Source organism: Alosa sapidissima, chromosome 6, assembly GCF_018492685.1.
Source record: "Alosa sapidissima isolate fAloSap1 chromosome 6, fAloSap1.pri, whole genome shotgun sequence".
Classification (NCBI taxonomy): Eukaryota; Metazoa; Chordata; class Actinopteri; order Clupeiformes; family Clupeidae; genus Alosa; species Alosa sapidissima.
Genome location: NC_055962.1, coordinates 15,305,768 through 15,330,075, shown reverse-complemented (window position 1 = coordinate 15,330,075; position 24,308 = coordinate 15,305,768). Strand labels below are relative to the sequence as shown.

General features: G+C 44.2%; 1 protein-coding gene across 2 annotated transcripts; it reads right to left on the bottom strand.

The window, feature by feature from the left end:
- Positions 1–956: 956 nt before the first annotated feature.
- mideasa (mitotic deacetylase associated SANT domain protein a) lies at positions 957–23,833 on the bottom strand. Of its 2 annotated transcripts, none has more exons than XM_042095174.1 (13): positions 23,282–23,833; positions 20,285–21,841; positions 16,731–16,970; positions 15,933–16,266; positions 10,807–10,873; positions 10,019–10,161; positions 8,692–8,795; positions 7,583–7,658; positions 6,841–6,929; positions 6,432–6,554; positions 4,610–4,735; positions 3,849–4,048; positions 957–2,598 (listed from the first exon to the last, which is right to left on the bottom strand). In XM_042095174.1, exons 2-13 carry the CDS (start codon positions 21,803–21,805, stop codon positions 2,283–2,285), a joined length of 3,339 nt encoding a protein of 1,112 aa, XP_041951108.1. In that variant the 5' UTR covers positions 21,806–21,841; positions 23,282–23,833; the 3' UTR covers positions 957–2,282. The 2 variants fall into 2 exon arrangements, with proteins under 2 accessions (XP_041951108.1, XP_041951109.1); XM_042095175.1 differs by having other exon boundaries at positions 6,498–6,554.
- Positions 23,834–24,308: the final 475 nt, after the last annotated feature.

The following is a 24,308-nucleotide window of genomic DNA, read 5'->3' as shown; positions in this document are numbered from 1 at the left end:
GCTAGTTTATGCAGTTTTTCCTCTTGCTTGTGCCAATGGCCTTTAAGTACAGCTTTGCCAAATCCCTGCTACAGGTTCATAGGACAAAATTGCTGTTCTAGTGCCCTCTACTGGTAATTTAAACACTGACAAGATTTGGAAAAGATTCTTGAAAGATTATAGTCTTTTGAGTAAAGCTTGTATGGGGGGCATTAGTTAAAAGACTCCAATATTTCAAGAATCTTAACCAAATATTGTCAAAGTCTTCTGATGTATGGGTAGCATAAGTGTACAAATCGTATGATGAGTTGAATGCTATGATAAATGCAATGCAATTGCAAGAGTAATATCATCTCCTCCCATGATCGTGGATTCACTCTCATAATGAAAAGATATATAACAGAGCTATGAATTTAGGATTTCACCTTCAGCAGTATGTTCCACTGAAGTCACATTCTATCAAACTCAGTGGTTGAAGGCTAATTAGATTCCCACCATCCTTTCAGACACACACAAATAAATGTGCTAAATTTAATGTGTGCTTATTATTAATTTGACTGATGTTTTTTAAGTTTTTTTATTTCATCCAAAGTGACTTCCAGACATAAATTATTACAGGGGCAGTCACACAGAAGCAACTTAGGGTTAAGTGCCTTGCTCAAGGGACAGATTAATTGAATTGTTGGCATATACCAAGTTCAAATGTATTGGATTGTTTGGCAACCAAATCATCAGGATCATCACCAAAACATCCCTAAAAATAACTTTGCAGTGTCTCTGCGGATAAGAGCAAATAAGAGAAATTAGGTTTAATTTTTTTCCTTTGCACTAGAAACTATTTTTTGTCCCCTTATTTTTGGGGCTCTGCTCCTCACTTTTCCAGGTCTGGAAAAGAGTGATCAACAAATTCACCCATTTCAAACCACTAATGGTCATGTTCATGTTGAAGTCTAGTAATGAAGTGACAAAAACAAAAATGTAGATAATGGCTTTTAATCAAAATGCATAACACTATCCAAATAGCAGTTCTTTCTTGATTATACAAGCGATTAATAGCATTTGTTTTCTTTTTTTTTAAAAAAGGGGGGAAAACAATCACAATCAATTTGATATCACACCCTCTCAGACAATATAGAGGATGTTAAAATATATCAATTTACACCATATATACATTTTATAGTCAAAAACATTCATTTCAAGGTCCCTTAATCATACAGAATAAGTATATATTTTTTAGAGTTTAAAAATCGATAAGTATAAATCTAACAATGTGCACAGAGAGTTGGTGTTCCTTTTTTATAGTTCGAAGTTTTAACCAAAGGAATACAAAACAAACACTCAACAGTTACTTTGACGATATCCAACATCCTTACTGTACGTTCCTGAGGACACAAGCACACTCGCCCACGTGCACACACACCCACACACATTCACTTACTCACACACTCACTCACTCACCCTCACATGAACACTTTCAGTACCAGCACATTCTGCCTTACCTTTGTGACGAGCTCAAATACATCTCGTCATTTCATCCGTCAATACCAGTGAATAGTTCGATGCACAAACTCAGGTGCCCTAGATATCAAAACAACTTTGGCAGTCTCTTTTGGACAAAGAAAGCATGCAGAGGCCCTTACCTCATCAAACGAAGAGAAATAAAAAAACAAACAAACAAACAAACAAACAAACAAACAAACAACAACCACACAATGTAAAACAACTGGAAGACTGAAAGGCCAGATCTCCAACGGCTGCCAAAGTACTGTGTACTGTTTCGATGTGTAAAGTAACTGGACATGTTGTAAACCGACATGCTAAATATGGCGAAAAAAATGAAACGTGAATTGCGGAGAATCAGTTAAACCCGTTTGTTTGAATCCTATGGAGTGCAGACAAACAAAACAAACAAAAAGGATTCCAAATAAAGATTGTCTAGTAAAATAATAATAATAATAAAAAAAACATCAAATAGACAAGGCACCCAGTTTTGGTGGCTAGTCCTGCAGTACAAAAGTCATTGATTTTTCTTTCCTTTATCAATTTGTGTTCAGTGATGTAAAGGCTATCGACTGTAAGGCAAAGAGTCTGCAATGGGGCTTCAAGGCTGGACAGGGATGACCGTTGCGTCGCCAAGTCCTACAAGGCCTTGATGAAGCGCCTTTGTTGTGTTAGGCTTTGTAGGTTAGTGAGGTTCACCAACTCCCTCCAGGAGTTCAAGTCAGTGCTCACATGCAGTTTTGAAAAGCAGGCAGAGTTGGCGGGGGGGGGGGCTGTAAAGGTCTGGCTCTGGCCTCCCTTCCTCACTGCCAGTCTTCATCATCCTCATCCTCCGCCGTCTCCGACGACTCCCCGCTGCTATGGACCACTCGCTCCCTCCCCCTGCCTCTCCGCTCCTCTTTCTCCTCCACGTCGTCCTCGTCTTCTTCCCCACCTCCATTCTGTGCCGCCGCTGCCGCTGCCGCTACTGCGGCTGCTGCTGCCTCCTCGGCCCGTTGCTGTGCCAATGCGGCGGCGGCGCGCTCCTCTTCCTCACGCAGGCGAAGGGCGGCGGCCTTCTTCTCCTGTTCGGCGTGGCTCTTCATGTGGGCGCTGCGGCTCTTCACCTTGAAGAAGATCCTAAAGGGTCGAAGGCAAAGGTCACAGGTTTAAGGCTGTGCTTTAACGATCTGAAACGCACGGTCTAAAGTGGATGGTTTAATTACGTTTATGGTGTGGCCAGTCCAAAAAAAATAATCTTAACAGCGTAATAAGTTCGCTAGACGCAAGGCACATTGTTCAAAAGGGTTGTTCTTATGTTTCTTAATCAGTCATGGGTGTGTTTTGGGCGTAACATCCTTTTAAACCAATGAGGAGTGACACCTGTCATTCCCTTTAAGAGCAAGGAGCGCAACACCAAACAGTGTGTCTGTATTTTGACAGTCAGCGCATCTGAAGGAATCTGCTTGCACGTGAAACCTTGTATGCAACACCAGGATTCCACTAAACCTTGCTTTAGGCTACTAAAACCTGTGTATGACTATCAGAGCATAGTCTACATGCATCTGCACTCGTCTATTATTTATTATATAAATGTGACACGAACTTCACTGTGGTCTCATACGCAAAGATAAACCAGTTCTACACAGTTATCTACCACTATTGACTGACAAGGGGTTACAATCGAAAACATAACCTGAAAAAATAACAATGTTCGAATGACTGAATAAAAATCCTAAGGATGTTTATCCTGCAGACGAGTCGTTGCCTGGGACTTGTTGCTTATATAAGGGCTGCTTACATCTAATTTAAAATAGCTGTGCTTCATGTGTGCCTTTCGTTTCATTCCGTTTTGTATGCGCCAGGTTTTTTTTGGTCAGTGGCATAATGATTTTTAGTGAGTGTAAGATAGTGATTTTTGAATCATGCGCCTGACCACACCTATTTTTTTTTAATTGCCACGACTGTATGGGCAATGTTCAATTGAACTGGAGTGCATGGCCAAAAAAATCACCGCCTTGAATGTAAGATGGGAACAGGACTTTTGTAGTGCTTGGCACCATGTTGCGCTGGGTGTGAATTAAATGTTGCACATCGTTGCCAGCTGTTGCAAGCCTCTACAAAGCATTCACAGTTGCAAAGTTTTAGAAGTTGCAGCTCATCTTGTCGCGAATCTTTGGTGTGTGATCTTTGTGACTGAGCTTGTATGATTACATTAAATCAGCATTCTCTATGTTGTGCATTAAAAATGGGTCAAAACAATCTAGATAGGTGGTGCTCTTTTTACCAATCTTTCTGACACACGGGACTCTAACACAAGGTTTTACAAACAAACCAAGGACACACACACACACACACACACACACACACACACACACACACACACTTACCTGCCACACTTCTTGCAGGGGAACTCTCCCTCCGGTTCCTGTGGAGCCTTGGGCGGCGGTTTGCTCTTCTTGCCGGCCGGTTCTGAGCGAGGCTTCCGTGGTGCGCTGCTGGGAGGAGCCTGTGTGGGCGGTGCTCCTGCAGGCCCCTCCTCTCTCCGCCTGTCATCTCTCTCTGACTTGATCACAGACTCCGCTGATGACTAGACACACCAGAGAACAACAGTCAGAGCTCATTCACTTGTGGCTTAATCAAGTATACTCTTTGGGGCTTTGTTATTGGGCCTTATTCAGATAAGACTATGAAAGTGACAGGAAGTGAGTGGGAGAGAGAGATGAGGTGGGATCGGTAAATGACCCCAGGTCGGAATCGAAGCCATGTCCTTGTGGGCACGTGGACCCGAATGTGGTATTGTGCCACAGCTCCTCCAGGGCTCATTCCCTTCTGTTTTCTAAATCACGCAATCACACATACCCTGCCCTGCATGACCGTACCAGAGCTTTAGCACATTTGGGGTTGATTTTGGTATATGTAACTGTAGGGGTCGTTTCCTTGTAATAACTCTAGGATTGACTACATGCGAAAGGCATTATCTGAGCAATGAACAATGTCAGTGGTTTAAGTGACAGGTGGAAATGCATACCAGGATTTCTACATTGCCCAACAAAAGAAATGTGCTACATGGCCAAGTTCCCCATGCCTCTTCAATAGATCTCTGCAAGGACACATGCTGAGCTGACATATGCTAGCATCGGTGACTTACTTTGTCATAGTTATGGAGGTTGTGAATCACCCTAGACTGGTCAGACTCATCGGTCCGCTCATGGGCCTCCTGCCAGGTTTTGTTGTCCTGAGTCTCTTCAGTGCCGTGATGATATCTGGAGATGCTCTGTGTTCATGAACAGACAGGGGAAAACAGCAGACTAAATTAAAAACGAGAACCAGCATGCTTGCGTTTAGATTATTGCTAAAAGAATGCTCCGTATCTGTAGAAGTGACGTAGTTGAGTTCATTCCAAAGTGGAAGGTTCACCAAAGGTTAGAAGGTGCAAGAGGCAACATTACGTCTAGCTGGCAATAATAGACATTTGCCAGAAACTCCTCATATAGAAGACATATAGGGAAATTGTTTAAGTATGCAAGAAAAGTCTTAAAAGGCAATTCTGTCTGGGGTAAGTGAATCTAAACATAAGTTTCACTTATAACTTAGTAACCTTGCACCTACACTCATAAGGCTAATATTTCACAATCACAATTCACAATCTAAATCAATATCATAACAAAATTACCTTTACTCTTATCCAATTTTCTGCCGCTAATAAATACCCAGTGAAATTCTAATCAAATGAACCCCAACTTTAAATTTAGAAAAGATGTGGGAAAAACATGTGAACAACAAACTTTGAAACTGGTATTGATCCTCCCACATAGAAACACTAAAACAAAAAAAACATTGAGAATGTACTCACAGCTAGAAAGTAACTGAGGAGCAGTCAGCCAAAAAGAGTCCCTAAGTAATTACACTGTGGAATGCACACTGGGTTCCCAAGGCTCACCACTGACTCTTTCCACTGAACCAACAACTAACTATCTGCATACTAGCTGCACTGCACAACGGCTCACACTTGCACTCGTGGCATCCTGTGGTTCATCAGCTCTGACAATGTCAAGGTGCCAATGTCAAATGAGAACGACACCAAGCGAGTGAGTCAGAATGAGATGTGAGTGTGTGAATGAGATTTTGTGTGTGTGTGTGTGTGTGTGAGTGAGAGAGAGTGAGAGTGAGAGTGAGAGTGAGAGAGAGAGAGAGAGAGAGAGAGTTGTGTGTGTGTGTGTGTGTGTGTGTAAGTGAGTGAGTGAGTAAGGACAACATTATTTTACCAAATGTATCAAATTGTTCCCCAATTCCCCAAGCTCCTTCATTTGTTGGGAGGGCATAGTAGTTGTGCAACAATAGCAGCACAATTCCTGGCAGAGTGTAATAAACTGAGAAACTCTTTCCTACCTTTCCTATAATTTTTTTAATTATCACTTAATTATTAGTGTAAGTTTTATTTCCACTTCTACATTTCTTTTCTTTCATTATTGTTTTTATCTCTATTACTATACCAAATATGTAAGCCTTGGCAACACAATATTATTGTCATGCCTATAAAGCTCATTTGAATTGAATTGAATTGAATAGAATTTAATTAGAGAGAGAGAGAGAGAGAGAGAGAGAGAGAGAGAGAGAGAGAGAGAGAGAGAGAGAGACAGACAGACAGACAGACAGACAGACAGACAGACAGCGCTGATTCAGAATGACTACATATTGGGAGGCTCCTGTGAACAGAAGAGTCATGCTTGAACCTCTCTCTGAACTCTTCTATTCCGCTGACTCTGGTTTCGGCTATAAGGTGTGACCTCTCTGACATCAGATACATCTCCAATCCCCCTCATCTCAACACACTAGTTTAATCATTCAACGGCACTAGCAGCCACTTCATCTAAATTATTCACAGTTTAGTGACACTAATGAAAAGCAAACAAACAGCCGGACACGGCCTGTGTGGAAGTGGGGGACGAATATTTCGTGTGATATCTGACCTCAGTGCTGTGTTCCTCGGGGTCTGGCGGCCCGTAAGTAAGCGTCCCGTTTCGGCCGATCTTTACCTGCTTCTTGTAGGTGTAGTAGAACTCCACACACTGAGACACCGTTTTCGTTTGCACCTGTGAGGAAACACGCACACACACGCAAACGCAAACACACACAGACACAGAGACGCAAACACACACACACACACACACACACAGACACACAGACAGACACACAGACACACACGTTGAGTGAGTACACTCATACATAAATGATAAACACATGCTGAGATGACCATGTTGCACTGATATAAATAAGAACATGCAGGACAAGTCAAAAGCACCCGCAAATCACAAGATAAAAGCAGCACACAGATACACATCGTGGGACCAAACGCCTAAGAGCAGTCTGCACACTGACCACTTGCTGCACCATGAAGAAGTCCTTCCGGTAGGCAGAAATGCCCTTGTTGAAGTAGCGCTTCTCCTCCTGACTCCAGTTACCAGAGCCTGCAGACACATGAGGTCACACACACTTCATGAAGGTGTGTGTGTGTGTGTGTGTTTGTGTGTGTGTTGTTGAGTGAGAGGTAAATGTGGAGAGAGAGAAAGAGAGAGAGAGCTGGGGGGGGGGGGGGGTAAAGTGAGTCACAATTGTTCATCTATGTAGTTGTACTACAATAAAACCTGACTGTGCTGGCATGCTGACTGTGTGTGTGTGTGTGTGTGTGTGTGTGTGTGTGCAAGCAAGTGTACTAAATATCTTTTAACAAGTTTTAAACGCTTCACACAATCCCACATAAACTAGCCAAAGAGAGTAGCTAGTTGTGACTAGCCCTGTATCCTGCACTGATGTGGCAGATTAGGAAAGCACACCCCAGTCTCACTCCCACTCTGGTGATGTGACGGCACTAGCGGCGCTGACCTTAACTTGGAGTCTATTGCAATTGTGTAATTTATTCACAAACCTGGGTAAGTTCACAGAGAAAAAAAGTGGTAAACCTCCTAATAGCAGATCCCTATGACTTCATTCTCCTGACTAAACAAAGACAGTAAGCTCCTTTTAGGAGTTTTATCACCGATTACTGTGTTATCCCTTAACCACTTGTGAAATACCCCCCCTGCCCATGCCAAGCCCGTGCAAATGTGGTGCCGTCTCTCACCTGAGTAGTGGTAGTCTGCTAAAGGATGGCTTTCTGAATAAATGGGGTTCTTCAGCAACAACATAGCAAGTGTTTCCTGAAAGGTCAAAGGGTCAAAAGTGAGAGGTCATAATAACACAATGATGATGGAGATGATGGAAACTATAAACTCACTGCTCACAATGACCACGACATGTTGCTTTACTTCCTTTACCTTTTATATATGTTTATGTCAGATCGAGATGCTTACTGTTAAAGGTATGCTATGCAGTTTCAGGTATTTTTGGTGACTTTAGAGCCCTCCCTAGAGTCGTGATATATTTATGTTTTACTTGAAGTTGTAAATAGCCTACATCTTGTGGCTTGTTTCCCCTGTACACAACGGAAATGCTTTTATTGTGGAGGCGACGGATTAACAACTGTAAATGAAAAAACATATCCAAAGAGCTATAATCTACTGAAAAGGTAATGTTTCACAATTCTCACAAGATGTCTTTGTGTCGACTAATCTTTGTTAGCGATGTTGGTTCTCTTCGTTAGCGACTTGCTATGGCTGTGCTGTATGGCTATGCTAGGTGAATGATTTCCCTATTACAAGTTTCATCAAATTCAAATTGGCTTCGTAAAAGTTATATTAAGGTGGAAATCTTGCATAGTGTACTTTTAAAGATGATGATGTTAAGAAAATAAATTACACAGTACATATACAGCTCCGTAGAGGACACCGTTACACTGAAAGATAGAGATTACTGATAAGGTCACTGAACAAGGAAGTGGGACTTCTACTAATGGCATACAGTAGTACCATGGTACTTTAAGGTATGCAAGGTATGTTAAGCCAGTTAGTGTGTGAGGGCATCTGCAATGATGACTAAAGGCTAAAGTCCCTTGGAAACCAGGCAATCAGTTGCATGGGAAAACACCTACACTAACGATTGCATGACCTGAGTCAGAGAGAGTGAGAGTGAGAGTGAGAGAGAGAGAGAGAGAGAGAGAGAGAGAGAGAGAGAGAGAGAGAGAGAGAGAGAGAGAGAGAGAGAGAGAGAGAGAGAGAGAACCAGAAATAAAGAGGGGAGAGGAGGTGGGCTTGGACTCATGGCTGAGTAAGAGGGACAGTGGGGTCTGCTCACCATGACGTCACCCTTGCACTCGTGCAGGCAGTGCAGCGCCAGCTCCTGATTGGTCCCTCCTCCCGTCAGCACGCTGGAGCAGGCCAGGCTCATCAGGTCGTCCACTAGAGGGCGCAAGAGAACAGGTTCCAGTGTGCGCGTGCACGTGTGTCTGTGAGTGTGTGTCTGTGTGTCTGTGTGAGTGTCTGTCTGTGTGTGTGTGTGTGAGTGTCTGTGTGTGTGTGTGTAAGAAAACAAATGGTGCTCCGGCGGGGCAGTATGGGCACAGGACAGCTGCACGTAAAGCACTTAAACTGTTGCTCCACTTCAATTGTTATTGTAACTGGCTTAGAGGGAAGTTTTTGCTTTGGATAAACCAAATGCCTGTTGGGCTGCTGTCAAAAGCTGTACGCTGTGTAAAGGGACCGCTACTCTCGCCTCTGGCATAGCAATGTGCAACTCAACTGCTTCCTGGCTTAGCACGTAGCCTACGGCTTAAACTTTTAGCAAGGACATGCACTGGAAATTCCAGGAAGTCTTGTAATGTGTATGTTAATGTTTCACGGGGCAACAGCATTCGGAAGTAGGCTGTAAATAAGTAAAGTCGATATCAAGACGGCTACAAGTGTGTACAAAGGCTTCATACACAAAGGTCTTGGACTTCAGATGAGCCTAATTTGAGATTCAAGAGCATGACTGCATCTTTCTTTATAATAATTCTAGTACCATTTTCTTTGTTACTAGATTCAGGTTTTTAGTTGATATGCTATGCCTTTTAAACTCACTTTTTTCAACAAGGTAGGTGCTTTCACAGACGTGGAGCCTAAAATGAACTGATTGAAATAGTTCCGACTTCTGCTAATCTCAATTCAAATTTCCAGATAAAAAGGGAATAAATCTAAACGTAAATGTACACTGATAATTCGTGCCAATGAAAAGACATTACTCAACTTGAACAGGCTCCATGACAGCCTGCCATAAAAAACAGGAGTGGCTCATATCTCACTGGCCCTGAAATTAACTTGCGATTGATAATATCTGACAACGATGACTTAACCGCAGACAAATATGTTATTAATTTGGGAATGTTTGCATTTCTCTAAACCATTTGTCATTTCCAGGTTTTAGACACAACCTCAGGCCTAATCATGGATCCTAACCATGCAAATCCAGAACAGCACTACAAAACCTAACTCAAAACCTACAGTTTTAGGTTTAAACAAAACCTACTCATCAATACCTACAGTTTGTATTAGACACTTTACTCTGCCACCAACATCCTGTCTGGGAGAGCACCTCTACAGCGACCCTATGACCTTGAAGGTCATGCCCCTTGACCTTGGCTCACCTCGTTCTTCCTGGTCCCGGCTGGACGGGGACTCCTGGAGCGGGACCCAAACCAGATTGGCCTTGTGTTGGTCCTGCTGGGCCCTGGAGCGGTCCAGCATCTCCGGAATCTCTGCCTGATAGTGAGGCCCAATGTTGATGCGCCTAAAATAGTGTGTGTGTGTGCGTGCACATGAGTGTGTGTGTGTGCGTGTGTGTGTTAGAGAAAGTGAGAGAGTTGTGTGTGTGAATGAACATAACATTATGTGTTGCAAGTGTGTGTGTTTGCGCGTATGTTTTTGGAGACAGGTTAAGTGTTTGTGTGTTACACAAGTGTTTAAGAAAGTGTGAAAGAGGAAAGAATGAAGACAGAAATATGTTAACAATAAACCTGAAATAAATCTGACAAATCGTTTTCAGCTCTAAGAGACAGAGGTGTTGTTTCTACGTGTCAGCAGACCATAAACTAACGAAATTGATCTGGCCTAAGAAACATGGCAAGTGTGTGTGTGTGTGTGTGTGTGTGTTATAGAAGAGGAAGAGAGTGCAAGAGCCAGAAAGAGAGAGCTCTGGACGGTCAGAGTGAGTCACTGTGATTCACATGTGTAGTTGTACTACAATAAAAACCTGATGCTGCCTTCTGCTTTTCATAGGGGGCAGGGGGTGGTGGGGGTAGTAAAAACTGCTGACAGTTGTTCAAGGGCCCTGTGCCTGCCTGCATGTTTATGTATGTGTTTTATGTGTAAGGGGAGGAGGGAGGGAGAGGGAGAGGGGGGGTGGGGGATGATTGTTGTTGCTGTTGTTACTTACGGCTCTAGGCTGACAGGTGTGGCTTCTCCGATTGGGGGGAGCACTGGGGGGGTGATGTCTGAACTGCCTGAAATACAGCCAGGACGGAGAGAGAGAGAGAGAGAGAGAGAGAGAGAGAGAGAGAGAGAGAGAGAGAGAGAGAGAGAGAGAGAGAGAGAGAGAGAGAGAGAGAGAGAGAGAAACATGAAGATAAGATTCATGTGGACGTGTATCTGTCTGTGTGCAGCCTGACCCCGTTTCATCCCTGGGGGATTGATGTTCAGTGAACGCACACAGACAGATCTAGCAGACAGAGAGACAGCACAAACGACGGGGGACGATAAATGAGCCCAAAGACAGGAGGGGGGCAGGGGAGGGGAGATATGGGACAGACAGACAGGCCTAGAGATGAAAGACACAGACTGCAGACTACAAAACATTGTCCAAAGGCAATGGCTGTGAGAGAAGAGAAAAAAAAAAAAAAACTACTAACACAGAAAGATAATCCAGAGACGCAAAAGATAAACTTTGGGCAACTAGACAAAAACAATATTTACACACACATGCACTCTACCGACACAGGACCACACTATTGTGAGTGTCTCACACAATATATTGATCGCCAGAGATATCCCCATCATGATACAGATTCCTCTGCCCATGTGACTGACCAAAGTCTCTACGTCATGGCTTCTCCAGCTATAACTTACTAAACGAACCAGCGCAAATTCAGTTGTAGTGAAAAAGATGAAACTGAGAAAATGGCTGACCGTGCAAAGGCACTCTGCATCTTGCTGTAGTAGGAATATAGATAATTCCTGCTTTTTGCCCTTTTCAGAGTATTTTTACTTACTTCATCTACCTAGATATCGTGATGCATCTTTTGCATGATTTTCTCACAATGTATCAAGTAGGGGTGGGCGATATGGACAAAAAATAATATCTCGATATTTTTTGTTATTTTGACGATAACGATAATTAGTCGATATCCTTTAAAAGAAATTTGTAAAAGTCTAAGTTACTTTACAGCTCATTATTTCTGAATAGCATCAATACAACTAGATGTACCGCATAGCGGTACAAAATATGACCGCCGCTCAGTCCTGTACATCCGTTCCGCGAAAATAAATCACACTTCAATTTGTCTCCATATTTTACTCCATCCCCCACTCTTGAAACTTTTGTGTATGCTTGTTTGGCATGCCTGAGTGTGTGTGTGCGGCTGCACAGAAAGTACCCTACTGGTGCTGAAAAGGTGAATAGATTGTAGAATAGCCAAAGAAGATGTAGAATTGTTATAAAACCTTTAAAATCTCTAAACAATCACAAGTAGGGCAGTTCATCACAGTTCATCCATTGCAACTGGATTGATGAAAGGTCACTTACACCTGTAGGCTACATTGTATTTGGGAAAAGCAAAATGTATCAGCATAATGTTATTTATTTATTTATTTATTTTTTATGTATTTTTAAACAAAAACATCTCTGTCAGTTCCATGCCGTTTTCAACAGCTATCAAAAACAAAGGTCATTTTTGGATGGATGGATTTTTTGTGAATGTTTCTTCTTCTACATAAGATTTTAGTCATCTTTAGTTCATGTAATACTTTATTGTCAATGCACAAATTAAGTAACAGTAGTCTGAAACGTTATTGTTAATGCACAAATTAAGTAACAGTAGCCTAGTCTGAAACGAAATGCTGTTTTACATCTAACCAGTGGTGCAAATAACTGACATGTCCAAATGGGCCTTGATGAAATGCGTCGCTAGACTGTTCATACACATTTTAACGGACCAAAGTTGAAGAGCTTTTGTCCGTTATTGTTAGTGCAAATATAGGCTGATTCATGTTCCCTTGCATTGTTTAACTGAGGTCCATGGCTAGTCTGGCTTTCATCAGACCAAGCTCAATCTTTTAAGAAATCAAAAAATAAATAGCGGGCAGATCAGGCTGGGTTCACCCAGCCTAGTCCATAGGCACCCGATATTGTTTAATTTTCCGATTGAGATATACACGCTCTGGCTATTCTAAATGCAAAAATGCATCAGAGAGTTATGACAAAACGGTAACTAACAAACTAGATCCTAATAGAAAGCCGTTAGCTTCCCTAAGCTACAGGTAGGATTATAAGGTAGGCCTATTTACAACATAAATTGTCAATAGGCTATGCTGGCGACACAAATAAAATCTCCTTTGGAAACCAATGGCTTACGCCTTACAGTATCAAGCGGACTTAAACTGTCATATCGTGGCGAAAAGTTGTAATAAAATTCACGCAGCTCCATGAGTCAAGGAAAGCGCGAATGAAGTAGCCACTTCTAAATGGGACCCACTACACAGTAGCTTAAGGTGTTTTGCTAAAGCAGCCATAATGAAATGAAGGTGTCATTGTTTGGATACTTCACACACACGTGCTTTTTAATTTCACAGACTACAACTACCAAGCTGTAATCAAAGCACATCGATTCCCCTCTCACACCCTGCACGCACTTAAAACAAAATAAACAGGCGTCTCAGTCTCACGCGTGTATAGGCAAAACTGTATCAGACCGGTGTAACGTTGGTAAATCTTCCATTGCACAGAATGATTTTGTAGCACGTGCAATAAATGACAGTCGAAAGATACAAACAGTGCTGCTATACATTTGCTTGGTATAACCGCATTTATAGTTTTCTACAAATGCAATAAATCAAATGCCTCCATCACTCAACCAACGCTAACGGTAACATTACCTAGGTCCTTATTGATATTACAAGATTAACGTACCTGCAGTAAAAACCAAGCATGTCCGATAAACATCCTCAGATTTATTTCGGCTTCAAGAAGAAATGGGAATTACACTTCATGTGAACATCGTCCTATCCTTATTAGATGTTCGCTGCGGTAAATTACAGTCCTTGTATGAAGCGTCCATTGTTTTTTTCCAACCCACTTTTAACTTTTAACAAAATTACGTCTCACTGCAACGATGCGCCATCTAGTGGACAAACGACTACTTCTCGCCAATACTGAAAATGCAGCCATGATGATGATGATGAATATTTATTTTGGCTTTCTTTTAATCCTACTGATTTTCATTTTTTACCGGGGGGGGGGGGGGGGGGGGGGGGCAAATCACAAATGAGTGATTATGAGCCAGGTTGATGTGGGCCCTTGAGACCAACATACCATAAAAGATTCACAGAGAACTGTGTCTGCCCTACCCTCCTTTCGGGGGGTCCAGTCCAGCGGGGGGGCTGCAGATGAAAACGAAAAATGACGGTTCCATGCTATCCATGTGGGGGTACATGCCCACCAAGTTTTGTGTACCCCGGTCTTTCAGTGTCCCGGGAATCCTTGTTGGTGTACGTCACTAAATGTACACATAAATTATTTTATTGTAAGGCCCCCCATGAACGAAAGTACACAAAACTCGGCATGCATTCAGAGGGTGTCATAATGATCCTACACTTTTAATTTCGTGCAGTTTTGACCTTGTCAGCCAGAGATATTGAGATGAAAACACCTAATTTTTTGCTTTTTAATTTTTAACTAGGTGGCGCTATACATGAAATAAGTGGTAATGGGATGGGTTGACATGCCCCCTTAAGACCAACATACAAAAAAAAGGTGGACCTCCTAGGCCCTACGGTTCTCGAGATATTCACAGAAAACTGTCTCCGGCCACCTACAGGCCAGTTGGTGTATAGTAACATAAATTAATTTATTGTGTGGCCCCCCATGAACGGAATTCCACAAAACTTGGCGTGCATACAGAGGGTGTCATAATGATCCTACACTTCCAATTTCGTGCAGTTTTGACTATGTTAGGTCACAGATACCTTCAATTACACCACCTCATTTTTACTTTTTTGTGTTTAACTAGGTGGCGCTATACATGAAATGAGTGGTTATGGAATGGGTTGACATGGCCCCTTGAGATCAACATACAAAAAAAAAAATGGTCCTCCTAAACCCTACGGTTTTCGAGATATTCACAGAAAACTGTGTCTGCCCTACCCTCCTTTCGGGGGGTCCAATTCAGCGGGGGGGCTACAGATCAAAACGAAAAACGATGGTTCCATGCTATCCATGTGGGGTTACATGTCCACCAAGTTTCGTGTACCCCGGTCTTTCAGTGTCCCGGGAATCATTGACGGAAATTTGGGCATGCGAAAAAGAAAAAAAAAAAAAAAAAAAATCTGACTAAACCTATATGACCGCCGCTTCGCTGCGCGGCGGTCATAATAATAACAAATAACCTAACCTGTGACTTTTTAACCAAATCAACCAATGCATTGTCACTCTATGACACATTTCCAATTCTGCCCCCACTTGTGTGTGTGGCAATGACATGGTCTAGCCAGCTACATTAGACAAGATGAATAGGCCTAACAGTTTCCCAAGAGAAAGTCTGAAGCTGAAGACTGAAAACTAAGCAGACCAACAGAGTACATCTCAGTCATTTCCTTCGAGGTTTTGTTTAAGAGAAATCATGTAGGCTAACATTCCAAGTTACAGAATAGAAACTAATGCGTTAGCTTATGGTTAATGTATATGAGAAATCCCATGGAGATGCTAACGGTTAGCATAATCGATATTAGAGCGAACTTCAGTCCATTTACAAAAGGGTTAGGCCTACATGAGAAGAGTTCTTTGTTTACAACTGACTATTAAAATACTCAAAGGCTAATGTTTTCTCTCCATATAATACCATATAGGAAAAAACATGACTCATCAACAAAATCCCAAGTAGCCTACCTCTTGCTGCACAAAATAAACATTCGGCGTGTGTGTGACAATGTGGACCCACTAGTGATCATGTGACACTTGCTCTGCTGCAGCCAGGGGCTTCTCTCGCATAGGCTACACCTCCTGGATTTAGTGAATGTATGGGGTTTCAATGCGTGTTCGAGTGTTTTTTTCCCCATAAGTAATTTAAATACTCGATAATGTAAATTTGCACATTGTTAAAACAACAATCACAATATTATCACAGACGATATATATCGCCCACCCCTAGTATCAAGTATTGCAAAATACTTGATCAAAATACCTGTATCATGATATTGCATCGTGGGCAAAGTATCGTGAGAAAGTCTGACACACACACACACACACACACACACACACACACACAGTCACACACAAAAAAGGTCACTCACTGGAACGCAGGAGACTGCGTGTGGCAGACTTGGGTGTGGGCGGGGGGGGTAACCCCTGTGAGCCGGCGGCCGCCATGGATGAGAGGAAGGTGGAGAAATAGAGTCCGGAGCCCTCGCGCACCGGTGACAGGATGGGCGGCGGCGTGTAGGGCGGCAGCGCCAGCGGGTTGTCGCCGGGCAAGCGCACGGGCGAGCGCAGGTGGCTCTGGTAGGACGAAATGCTCGAGTACACAGACGGCGCGATGAAGTTGCTCACTTTGGGCGGCGGGATGAAGAGCGGCTCGGGCCGCGGCCGCCGCTTGGACTTGGGCCCGTCCTCGTCCTTTGCATTGTCCTGCACAGGAAGGACAACAAACCAACGCTCTGTTGAGTCTTTTGAGAGTGTGTGTGCATGCAGTGAAGACAGTAAGAAAGACATTGTCCCTTTTTAAGTAATCGTAAGAGTACATTTTAGGCATACCATAAAAACACGATTAAAACATGATCTAAAGCCCCAATTAGACACTGGTCCCATTTATTCGCCTGGTGTGACCACAGATTTGGATGAATAAAAGCAGGTCTCAATTAGAAGCTCGGTCTATTTTTTATGGAAGCTTTTTGGTTGTGTAAAACCTCTTAAAGCCCACCAGATCTCCAGCTTGAGCTAGTTCTATGCAGCTTAAAACATGCATTTTCCATTGATGAAAGGCAGGTGTTGGCCAGACTTAGTAAGTCTTTAAACTTCTACCATTATAACATGATCAGACCTTTGTGGAGCCAGTTAGTTCATATTTACAGTAATGTAAAGGTGAGCCTTACCTGTCCCAGGCTGTCTGACGCGGTGTTCTTCAGTGACCGTCGGCGCGCCACAATGACAGAGGGCGTGTGTTTGGTGGGGTAATGGTGTCCTGTTGTCTCCTGTGCCCCTGCCCGACCGTGGGGCCACCCGGAGCCCAGCTGTCCGTGGGCCGCATCTCGCTGCACGGGCACCGAGACTGGGATGACCAGAGGCACCATGCCCCCTCCCACACCCTGCTTGCCTGGAGCACTGTCATCCATCTGTGGAGGAGCAGAGCAGAGTAGTACATCTTTATATGTCGTCTTTTGCTAATCCCATTTCATTAAATTACATTAGTCATTTAGCTGACGCTTTTTATGTTCAAAGTGACTTACAAAAAAGGGAGCAATCAAGGTACAGTACATTTTTCAAGCCGTTTCACTCCACTCCTTTTTCTCAATACAGTGGAACATGTAGTGGCTTTGCTGCACTACACCAGCAACTGGCACTGAATGGCAGTTGAGCTGGTTTTGTTATGAAAAAAAGAGGTGAAAAGTAGAAAGAAATGGAATGATAAAGAAAGAGGGTGTGATGACCAAAGAGAGAGGAGAAGGAAATAGGCAGAGAGAGAGAGAGAGAGAAGAGAGATGTGTGAGGTATGAAGTGGTCAGAGACAAAGGAGAGTTATGAAAATGGTATGAATTGGACAACCAGTCACATCACATGACCAAAAAAATTACTACTGACCAGGGCAGTACACATTTGCATTGCGCAAAAAAAGGATATGAAAAAACAAAAAAAACAAAAGAGGGCCAGCAAACAAGCCTTCTTCTGGCGGAGACGTGTGGATTAAAATCTGTGCCAGATACTGACGTCACTTCCCAACCACGTAACACCTGTTGCTGCTGCGCTGTTATTTCTGCTGGGACAGATCACATAGCTTTTAGTCTTTAGCCTAACTCCTCTTAACATGTTGCACCAGGCCTACGTACAGGCTTAGCCTAACTCCTCTTAACATGTTGCACCAGGCCTACGTACAGGCTTAGCCTAACTCCTCTTAACATGTTGCACAAGGCCTACGTACAGGCTAACAACTCAGGATGCTAGTCAAGCCCTGCTAGCTAGAGCACCTATTTTGCCATCATGTTTGACACAAGCAAAGCAAATCAAGTTATAGCACAGTGATCAGTGACTAGTCCTTAGTTTCTGCCATAATGACTATGACTAGAATGGTCTAGTCTTTAGTCTCATTTCTGTTACATTGCAACAGTTCTATAAACAGGCTAACAACTAATGCTACCAAAGCTCTGCTACAACCCTTACTGGGATCTATGCTTCACACAAGCAAAGGAAATGATGGCCTTTTAGAGACTAATAAACTTCCCATTTTCTCATTAGTTTAGTTTATTATAGGCAATAAGTCAAAAAGAGAAGAACATTGCTGCTAACAGCTCACTAGTCAGTGAGTCTTGTGTGTACACAATTCCATTGTTGGTCATGTGAGCTTGTTCCAGGGTTTGTGTGGGCGTTTTTGAAAATGAAAAAGAGATTGAGCGTTTCACTTCATTTGCATGGTGCACCAGGCTTGAGTCATGTTTTATTGAGCGCAGGGGATTCTCATGGGGGGTGGGCCGCCTGGCAGAGCTGCGCGATGGGGCCCCTTCCGCGTTAGTTACTGGGAACGGGCTTGGGAGGTTCGAGGAATGTGGAGGTGTGCAGACTTGCAGCTGCCTGCAGTGCACACACAGATACACACACACACTGGAACTCACACTCATTTTCTCTCTCTTTCTCTCTCTCTCTCTCTCTCGCTTTCATCAGTGAAACTCCTCTTTAGCTGCAGGCGTGTGTGTGTGTGTGTGTGTGTGTGTGTGTGTGTGTGTGTGTGTGTGTGAGTGTGAGTGTGAGTGTGAGTGTGAGTGTGAGTGTGAGAGAGAGAGAGAGAGAGAGAGAGTAGTGAAAGAACGGGCAGACTGGGGGCCATCGGGACAGGGACATAGATATAATCTGTGTGCAACAGATGGATGGATGGATGGATTGAAGGGTAACAGCCAAATGTAGAGACAGTACAAGATAGAAAAGAACAGCGTCTTCTCACAGAGCAGCTCTTCCCAGCTCTGTTGATGTGGTGTTTTCAGTTGCAATGCAAGCACTGAAGCTAAGTACGCAGGCCAGGCTAAGGAATGAGAGGGAAAAAAAGAAAAAAAGGAGTAGCTTCACTGCTGGGTGTGTCTTTTTGTAATGCAAACACGGTATGTCCCAAAGTAATAACACTCTGTCTGTGCACGGCACGCCAGACAGAGGGTAGGTCTCCCTGCCCTATTGCTTAACAACAGTTAGCTAGTCAACAATTAATTTACCACGGAAAAAAGGCAAGCCCGCCAACACTCTTCTTCTGTACACTGAATACACCTGAAAGGCCACTGAAGTGCCACAGTGTCTAGTGTATGTGTCTGTGTGAGAAACTGTTTGAGAGAGAGAGAGAGAGAGAGAGAGAGAGAGAGAGAGAGAGAGGGAGGGAGAGAGAGAGAGAGAGAGAGAGAGAGAGAGAGAGAGAGAGAGAGAGAGAGAGAGAGAGAGAGAGAGAGAGAGAGAGAAAGAGGGAGTGTGTGTTGGCTTAGTGTGTGTGTGTGTGTGTGTGTGTGTGTGTGTGTGTCACAGTGCACTTGACGAGGAGAGCCTGCTAGACGTGCACAATGCAAAGCTTTGATGTCCAGCTGTGGACATGGGCAAACGGTCCGCACATTTCACATACGAGTTCACAGAGCATGAGGAAGTCACACAGTGGAACACTGCCTTCCTCTCAGAAGGGGAACAGGACTTTGTGGCCAGCCCACAGGCCAAGTGACACAATAAGTGTTTGGGCGGTATGGAGCCATGGCACAAATAAAACCGCACAACATAATGATTTTTTCCTCTCTCTCTCTCTTTCTCTCACTCACTTATGTCAGCATGTGATGCCATTCTGAACTGCTGAATATACACACCCTCTCACACCTGTAAGCTTGGCATTACTCAACCAGTTACAGTACGGGTTTACAAGAACAAACCTGTTCTGGCTAAGAAAAAAAAAAAAAAAAAAATCACTGCATAGAGATAGGATTTCTGACATCATCACCTACAAAACATTGGAAATGTGTGAAATTATCTTACCTGTACTTTTAGCCTATAACTCATTGAGAACAATTGCTGCAAATTTTTATTTTGTCTGTAAGAACCAAGTTGAACTCCTTATAGCCATGATGCAACCAACTAGCGTGTATGATTTGTCTGGACCAGCTGCATTCGGGGGGGGGGGGGGGGGGGGGTGTCTGTGAACTAGGTCAGTAAACTCGAAAAGCTTGCTTGGGGTCAATGCACGAAAATACATTGAACAGAAAACATAAACTGGCTTTCTCCTCACTATGATTCTGAAAGGAGCATAGCCATTAATTCTAAATGTTAAAGCTACTGAACGTTGATGCATGCTATACGTCATGTAATTTTGTGTAGTTGGTTGCAACAAGAAAGATGCAGAATCCATTTGAACCATTCGCCACCATGCAAACATCCTCCATACACATGTCTATGTTACTTTGTGTCCAGTTACTCCTACCTTGATGACTTTAGCAGGAAGTGACTCCATCTCTGACGCCTTCTGGGCCAGCGTCTCCAAGTTGATCTCCTTGGAGGCCCTACGTCTTCTGGTGCTTTGGATCACCCCTCCTGTCATTCCCTGAATGCCCTCCCCTCTGTTGTTGGCTCCTGAGGCGTCCTTGCCGCCGGCCTGGTTCCACGGGACGGACGACGGCACCGCTCCCGTGGGCGAGAGCCCGTCTTTGGACAGCCGTCTGGAGCGTCGGGGGAGCGCTGGCGGCTCCTGGGTCTCCGGAGCGGGCTTAGCCGGGGCGCTCGGCTCCGTGAGGGCGGATGGGGAGACTGGCGACTCCTGAGGTTTGGGCTGTGGGGCTGCCAGGCTTTGGGGCTGGGGTTGGGGCTGGGGCTGCTGGGAGGGGGGCGGTGGACTGGCACTGGAGGGCTGGCTGTCGGACTGGTAGGGCGGAGGGTGAGGGTTGAGCTGCTGGGGCTTCGACTGAGTATGTGGCTGGGTGGGTATGGTCTCCTGTTGGGGCAGGTTTGGCTGAGGCTGTGGCTGTAAATGAATTGGTTGCTGTTGTTGTTGCTGCTGATGCTGTTGTTGCAAGTGATGCATTTGCTGCAGCTGTTCCTGCAAATGTTGATGTTGATAAATTTGTTGCAGCTGCTGCTGCTGCTGCATATGGTGCTGCTGCATTTGATGCTGTTGCTGTTGCTGCTGCTGATGCCTTGCCTGCTGATGCTGGTGTTGCTGCTGCTGCTGCTGCTGCTGCTGGTGTTGCTGCATTTGGTGATGTTGCTGCTGCTGGAGCTGACGTTGCTGCTGCTGCTGCTGTTGCATCTGCTGCTGCAGCTGCATCAGCTGGTGCTGCGATTTGGGCTGCTCGCCAGTGTACGGCATGCCTCCCATGGTGTTGTTCGCCGGGAAGACCGGGTAGTACGCCGGGGGCACGGGCTGCTTGGTGGCGCCGAATGCCAGCTGAAAGGGCTGAAGCATGGAGCCCTGCATGGACCCGGGTCGGATGGTGTGCGGTGGGCACGGCATCTCACCGCCCTTGTGGCCCTGCTGGAAGACCTGGAGCTGCTGGGCCTGCCGCATAGCAGCGGCGGCGCGCTGGTCCCACTCCAGGCCTCTCACCTGGGCTTGAGCCTCCTTGTAGGCCTCGCTGGAGCCCTGGGGTGGTGGCTTCTCCAGAGGCAGCCCGTCGGCGTCGTGGTTCGGCTTGGAGTACACCATCTGTCCCCTGGCCTCGCCCATGCCTGCCCGGTACGGGCTAAAGTTCTGGCTCCAGCCGGGCATGTTGGGAACACCCTGAGGCCAGCCTGGGGCCTGCACAGCGTCTTGGTGCATCCATTTCAAAGGTGCACCCTGAGAGAAATGTCCCCGGACCGGGTGCCCTTTCTCTGGGTTGAAAACGGCAGTGCCCTGGGCCTCTGCGTTGGAAGGGACTCTGGATCCATTGTCATCATGTGCCTGCTCTAATGCAGTGCTTCCCACATTGTAATACACCTCTCCTGGATGTTGTACAGCTTCTTTCATGGCTTATCCCTTCTGCTGGCTTGTACTGCAGGTGCACTGTTAAAACATATTTTTTAAATAATAATGACCAAAGGCAACTCAACTTAAAAATGCAATGGTCCTGGATTTAAACTTGTGTTTCTACTGTGTACTACTTGTGAAACTGAATTTGCCAATTTCATACCATGACCAAGATCTTCAGCACAAACATGGATCAATCAGTTTAATGCTCCCACATGCCACTCAAGAGAGTAATAACTGTGAATAAAGTGAATAACTTTGTACTTTGCCAGTCATTTAAATTGGGGCCTTATATCTCCGGCAGATTTTTCTATTATTTAAATTAAATGTATTTCTTATGTTAGCACACCTATTTAGGTCAACCATTTTCATGCTAGGTTTGACAGAGGTGAATATACACCATCGAGAAATGGAGGTCTTGTAGGAAGAGTATTATATCCGTTGAACTGTACTACTTAGAACATTGCATCATGGCTCTGTCATTGCAGAGTCAGATAGAAAGAGGGTCATGGTGGAAGCAAGACCTCACGTGCACATGGGCAAGTCGCTATAGTCTTTCCAGTGTTGGCTCACGGGGTTGTTTTACATGTAAATTATACTCTGTAGTTCGGAGGTGGAAGTGAAAACGCTTTATAAATAGAGAAGCAATTAGGATAAACATATCTGGAATGCCAGTGGAACTCTTCAGATTAGCGTAGCGCGTCAACTCATTACAAAGCGTACAGGTTTTTCGTCTACTTCCATAATGATACACTGTGGCCTCGTTGACAACAAGAGAAAGTGAGAGACGGTTAATGCTGAAGTATGGAATTAGTCACAAGAACTTGCGGTAATCGACTGCAGCTCCTGCAGTTAAAACCAACGGGTCTTCTAGTGTCCAACGGTAACGAAACACTGAACAGGCCTAAGATACAGCGTGACAGCCACGTCAAACTACTGGGGGGGGGCACTGCCACAGTGTAGTTGTATGCAACCAACCAAAAACAAGTTAGATTACCTCCAAAAATGTTCTCAATTGGAGATTAATAGTTTTGTTCACACAGGCCATGGCTAATTTTGATCCCAGTACAGTGTGCCAGCTAGAACAAGGCGTGTACAGTGCCGTGTTTGACAACGAGAATTACAGGAAGCGAGGAAAACAAGCGCTGCTACTTTTCAGCCCCCCTTAAAAGATCCCCCCTCCCACGAGAACGATCGAGAACTTTTTGTGGCAAAACTTACTTTGCACGAGTGTAATTTTGACCACGAATCATAAATACCGATTGTTTGCAACTATTCACAACAATCCCGAACAACTAGAAGCGTGTAGCGTAATGTTAGTTACATAATTTGATAGCACTGGCTAAGTCCGCCAAGGAAGTCACGAAATGTTTGCTAAGTAAACGTAAAGTAAACAAGTTAGCCTAAAGCGAGAGTGTGAGAAATGCAACATTATAACGTTAGCTTCAACAGAGAATTCGATGCAGGGATACTCACAGTTTCACTATCGCATTGTCCTCCTTAAGTTTCTAAATTCGATTGACAGTGAGCTGGTCCACGGAAATGGTTTTGCTTTCGGACAAAGTCGACTGCATGCATCTCCAGAGCAGGATCATGCACAAAAATGTCAAACAGATTAGCAATGTTTCTTGAAGCCAAGAGGTTGGTATGTTGCAACAGAAATGTTTACGACTGAACTCATTCGCTAATATCCAAGTAAAGTCTATGCGGGTGGATGGTATCCTGAGTTGCACATTGTCAAGCAGAGATTGCACAACTTGGAAAAAAAGAGCAACTTTCCCCTCGAAAGTGACGACGACTATGACTACGCACTCACAAGCCAACAACAGGGGCGCGTTCGCTCTGGTCTGGGTCTTGCGTTGCTTGGTCGATCACTCAACAATATGTATAGCAACAAGTCGTAATCTGCAGACTAATTAGAAATATTTACAAATATTTAAACTACAAGCAATTCGATTCTTGGAGACTTGGACGTCCACGGGCGAACATAGTCTCTAGTTTCAACTGACGCTCTGCAAATCCTCCAGTGAACTAGCCACGCCTATCCTCTTATCCATATTTGGCCCTGGCCATGTGGAATCCGGTAAACGACGCCCTCCTTACATCCCTACAGGGGAATTCCTGTTCACAATTTATTTAGCTGAGAAGTGTCCCCCCACTCAGCGGGTGATAGGAATACGTAGATAACGTTTAAGATGAGTTTTCAAGGCTGCACCTCTGGCTCCTGTAGACAAAATGGATTATGTATTTATTTATTCACAACATTGTCATACTTTTGAAAATAATTGTTTATTTTGTACAGTTACCCAGTCACCTTTAACATTATTTGATAAATGGGGTTTCCTGCATTTCCAAAGGAGGTTGTCAGTATGCCCATCATAACCTGGCATAGAGACAAGCGTGCATCTGGATGCATTAATTGAATTAGGCGTCATTATTAAAGCGATTCGAAGAATATTTAAATAAAACTTGATTCAAATATTGGTATCATTTCACTACTATC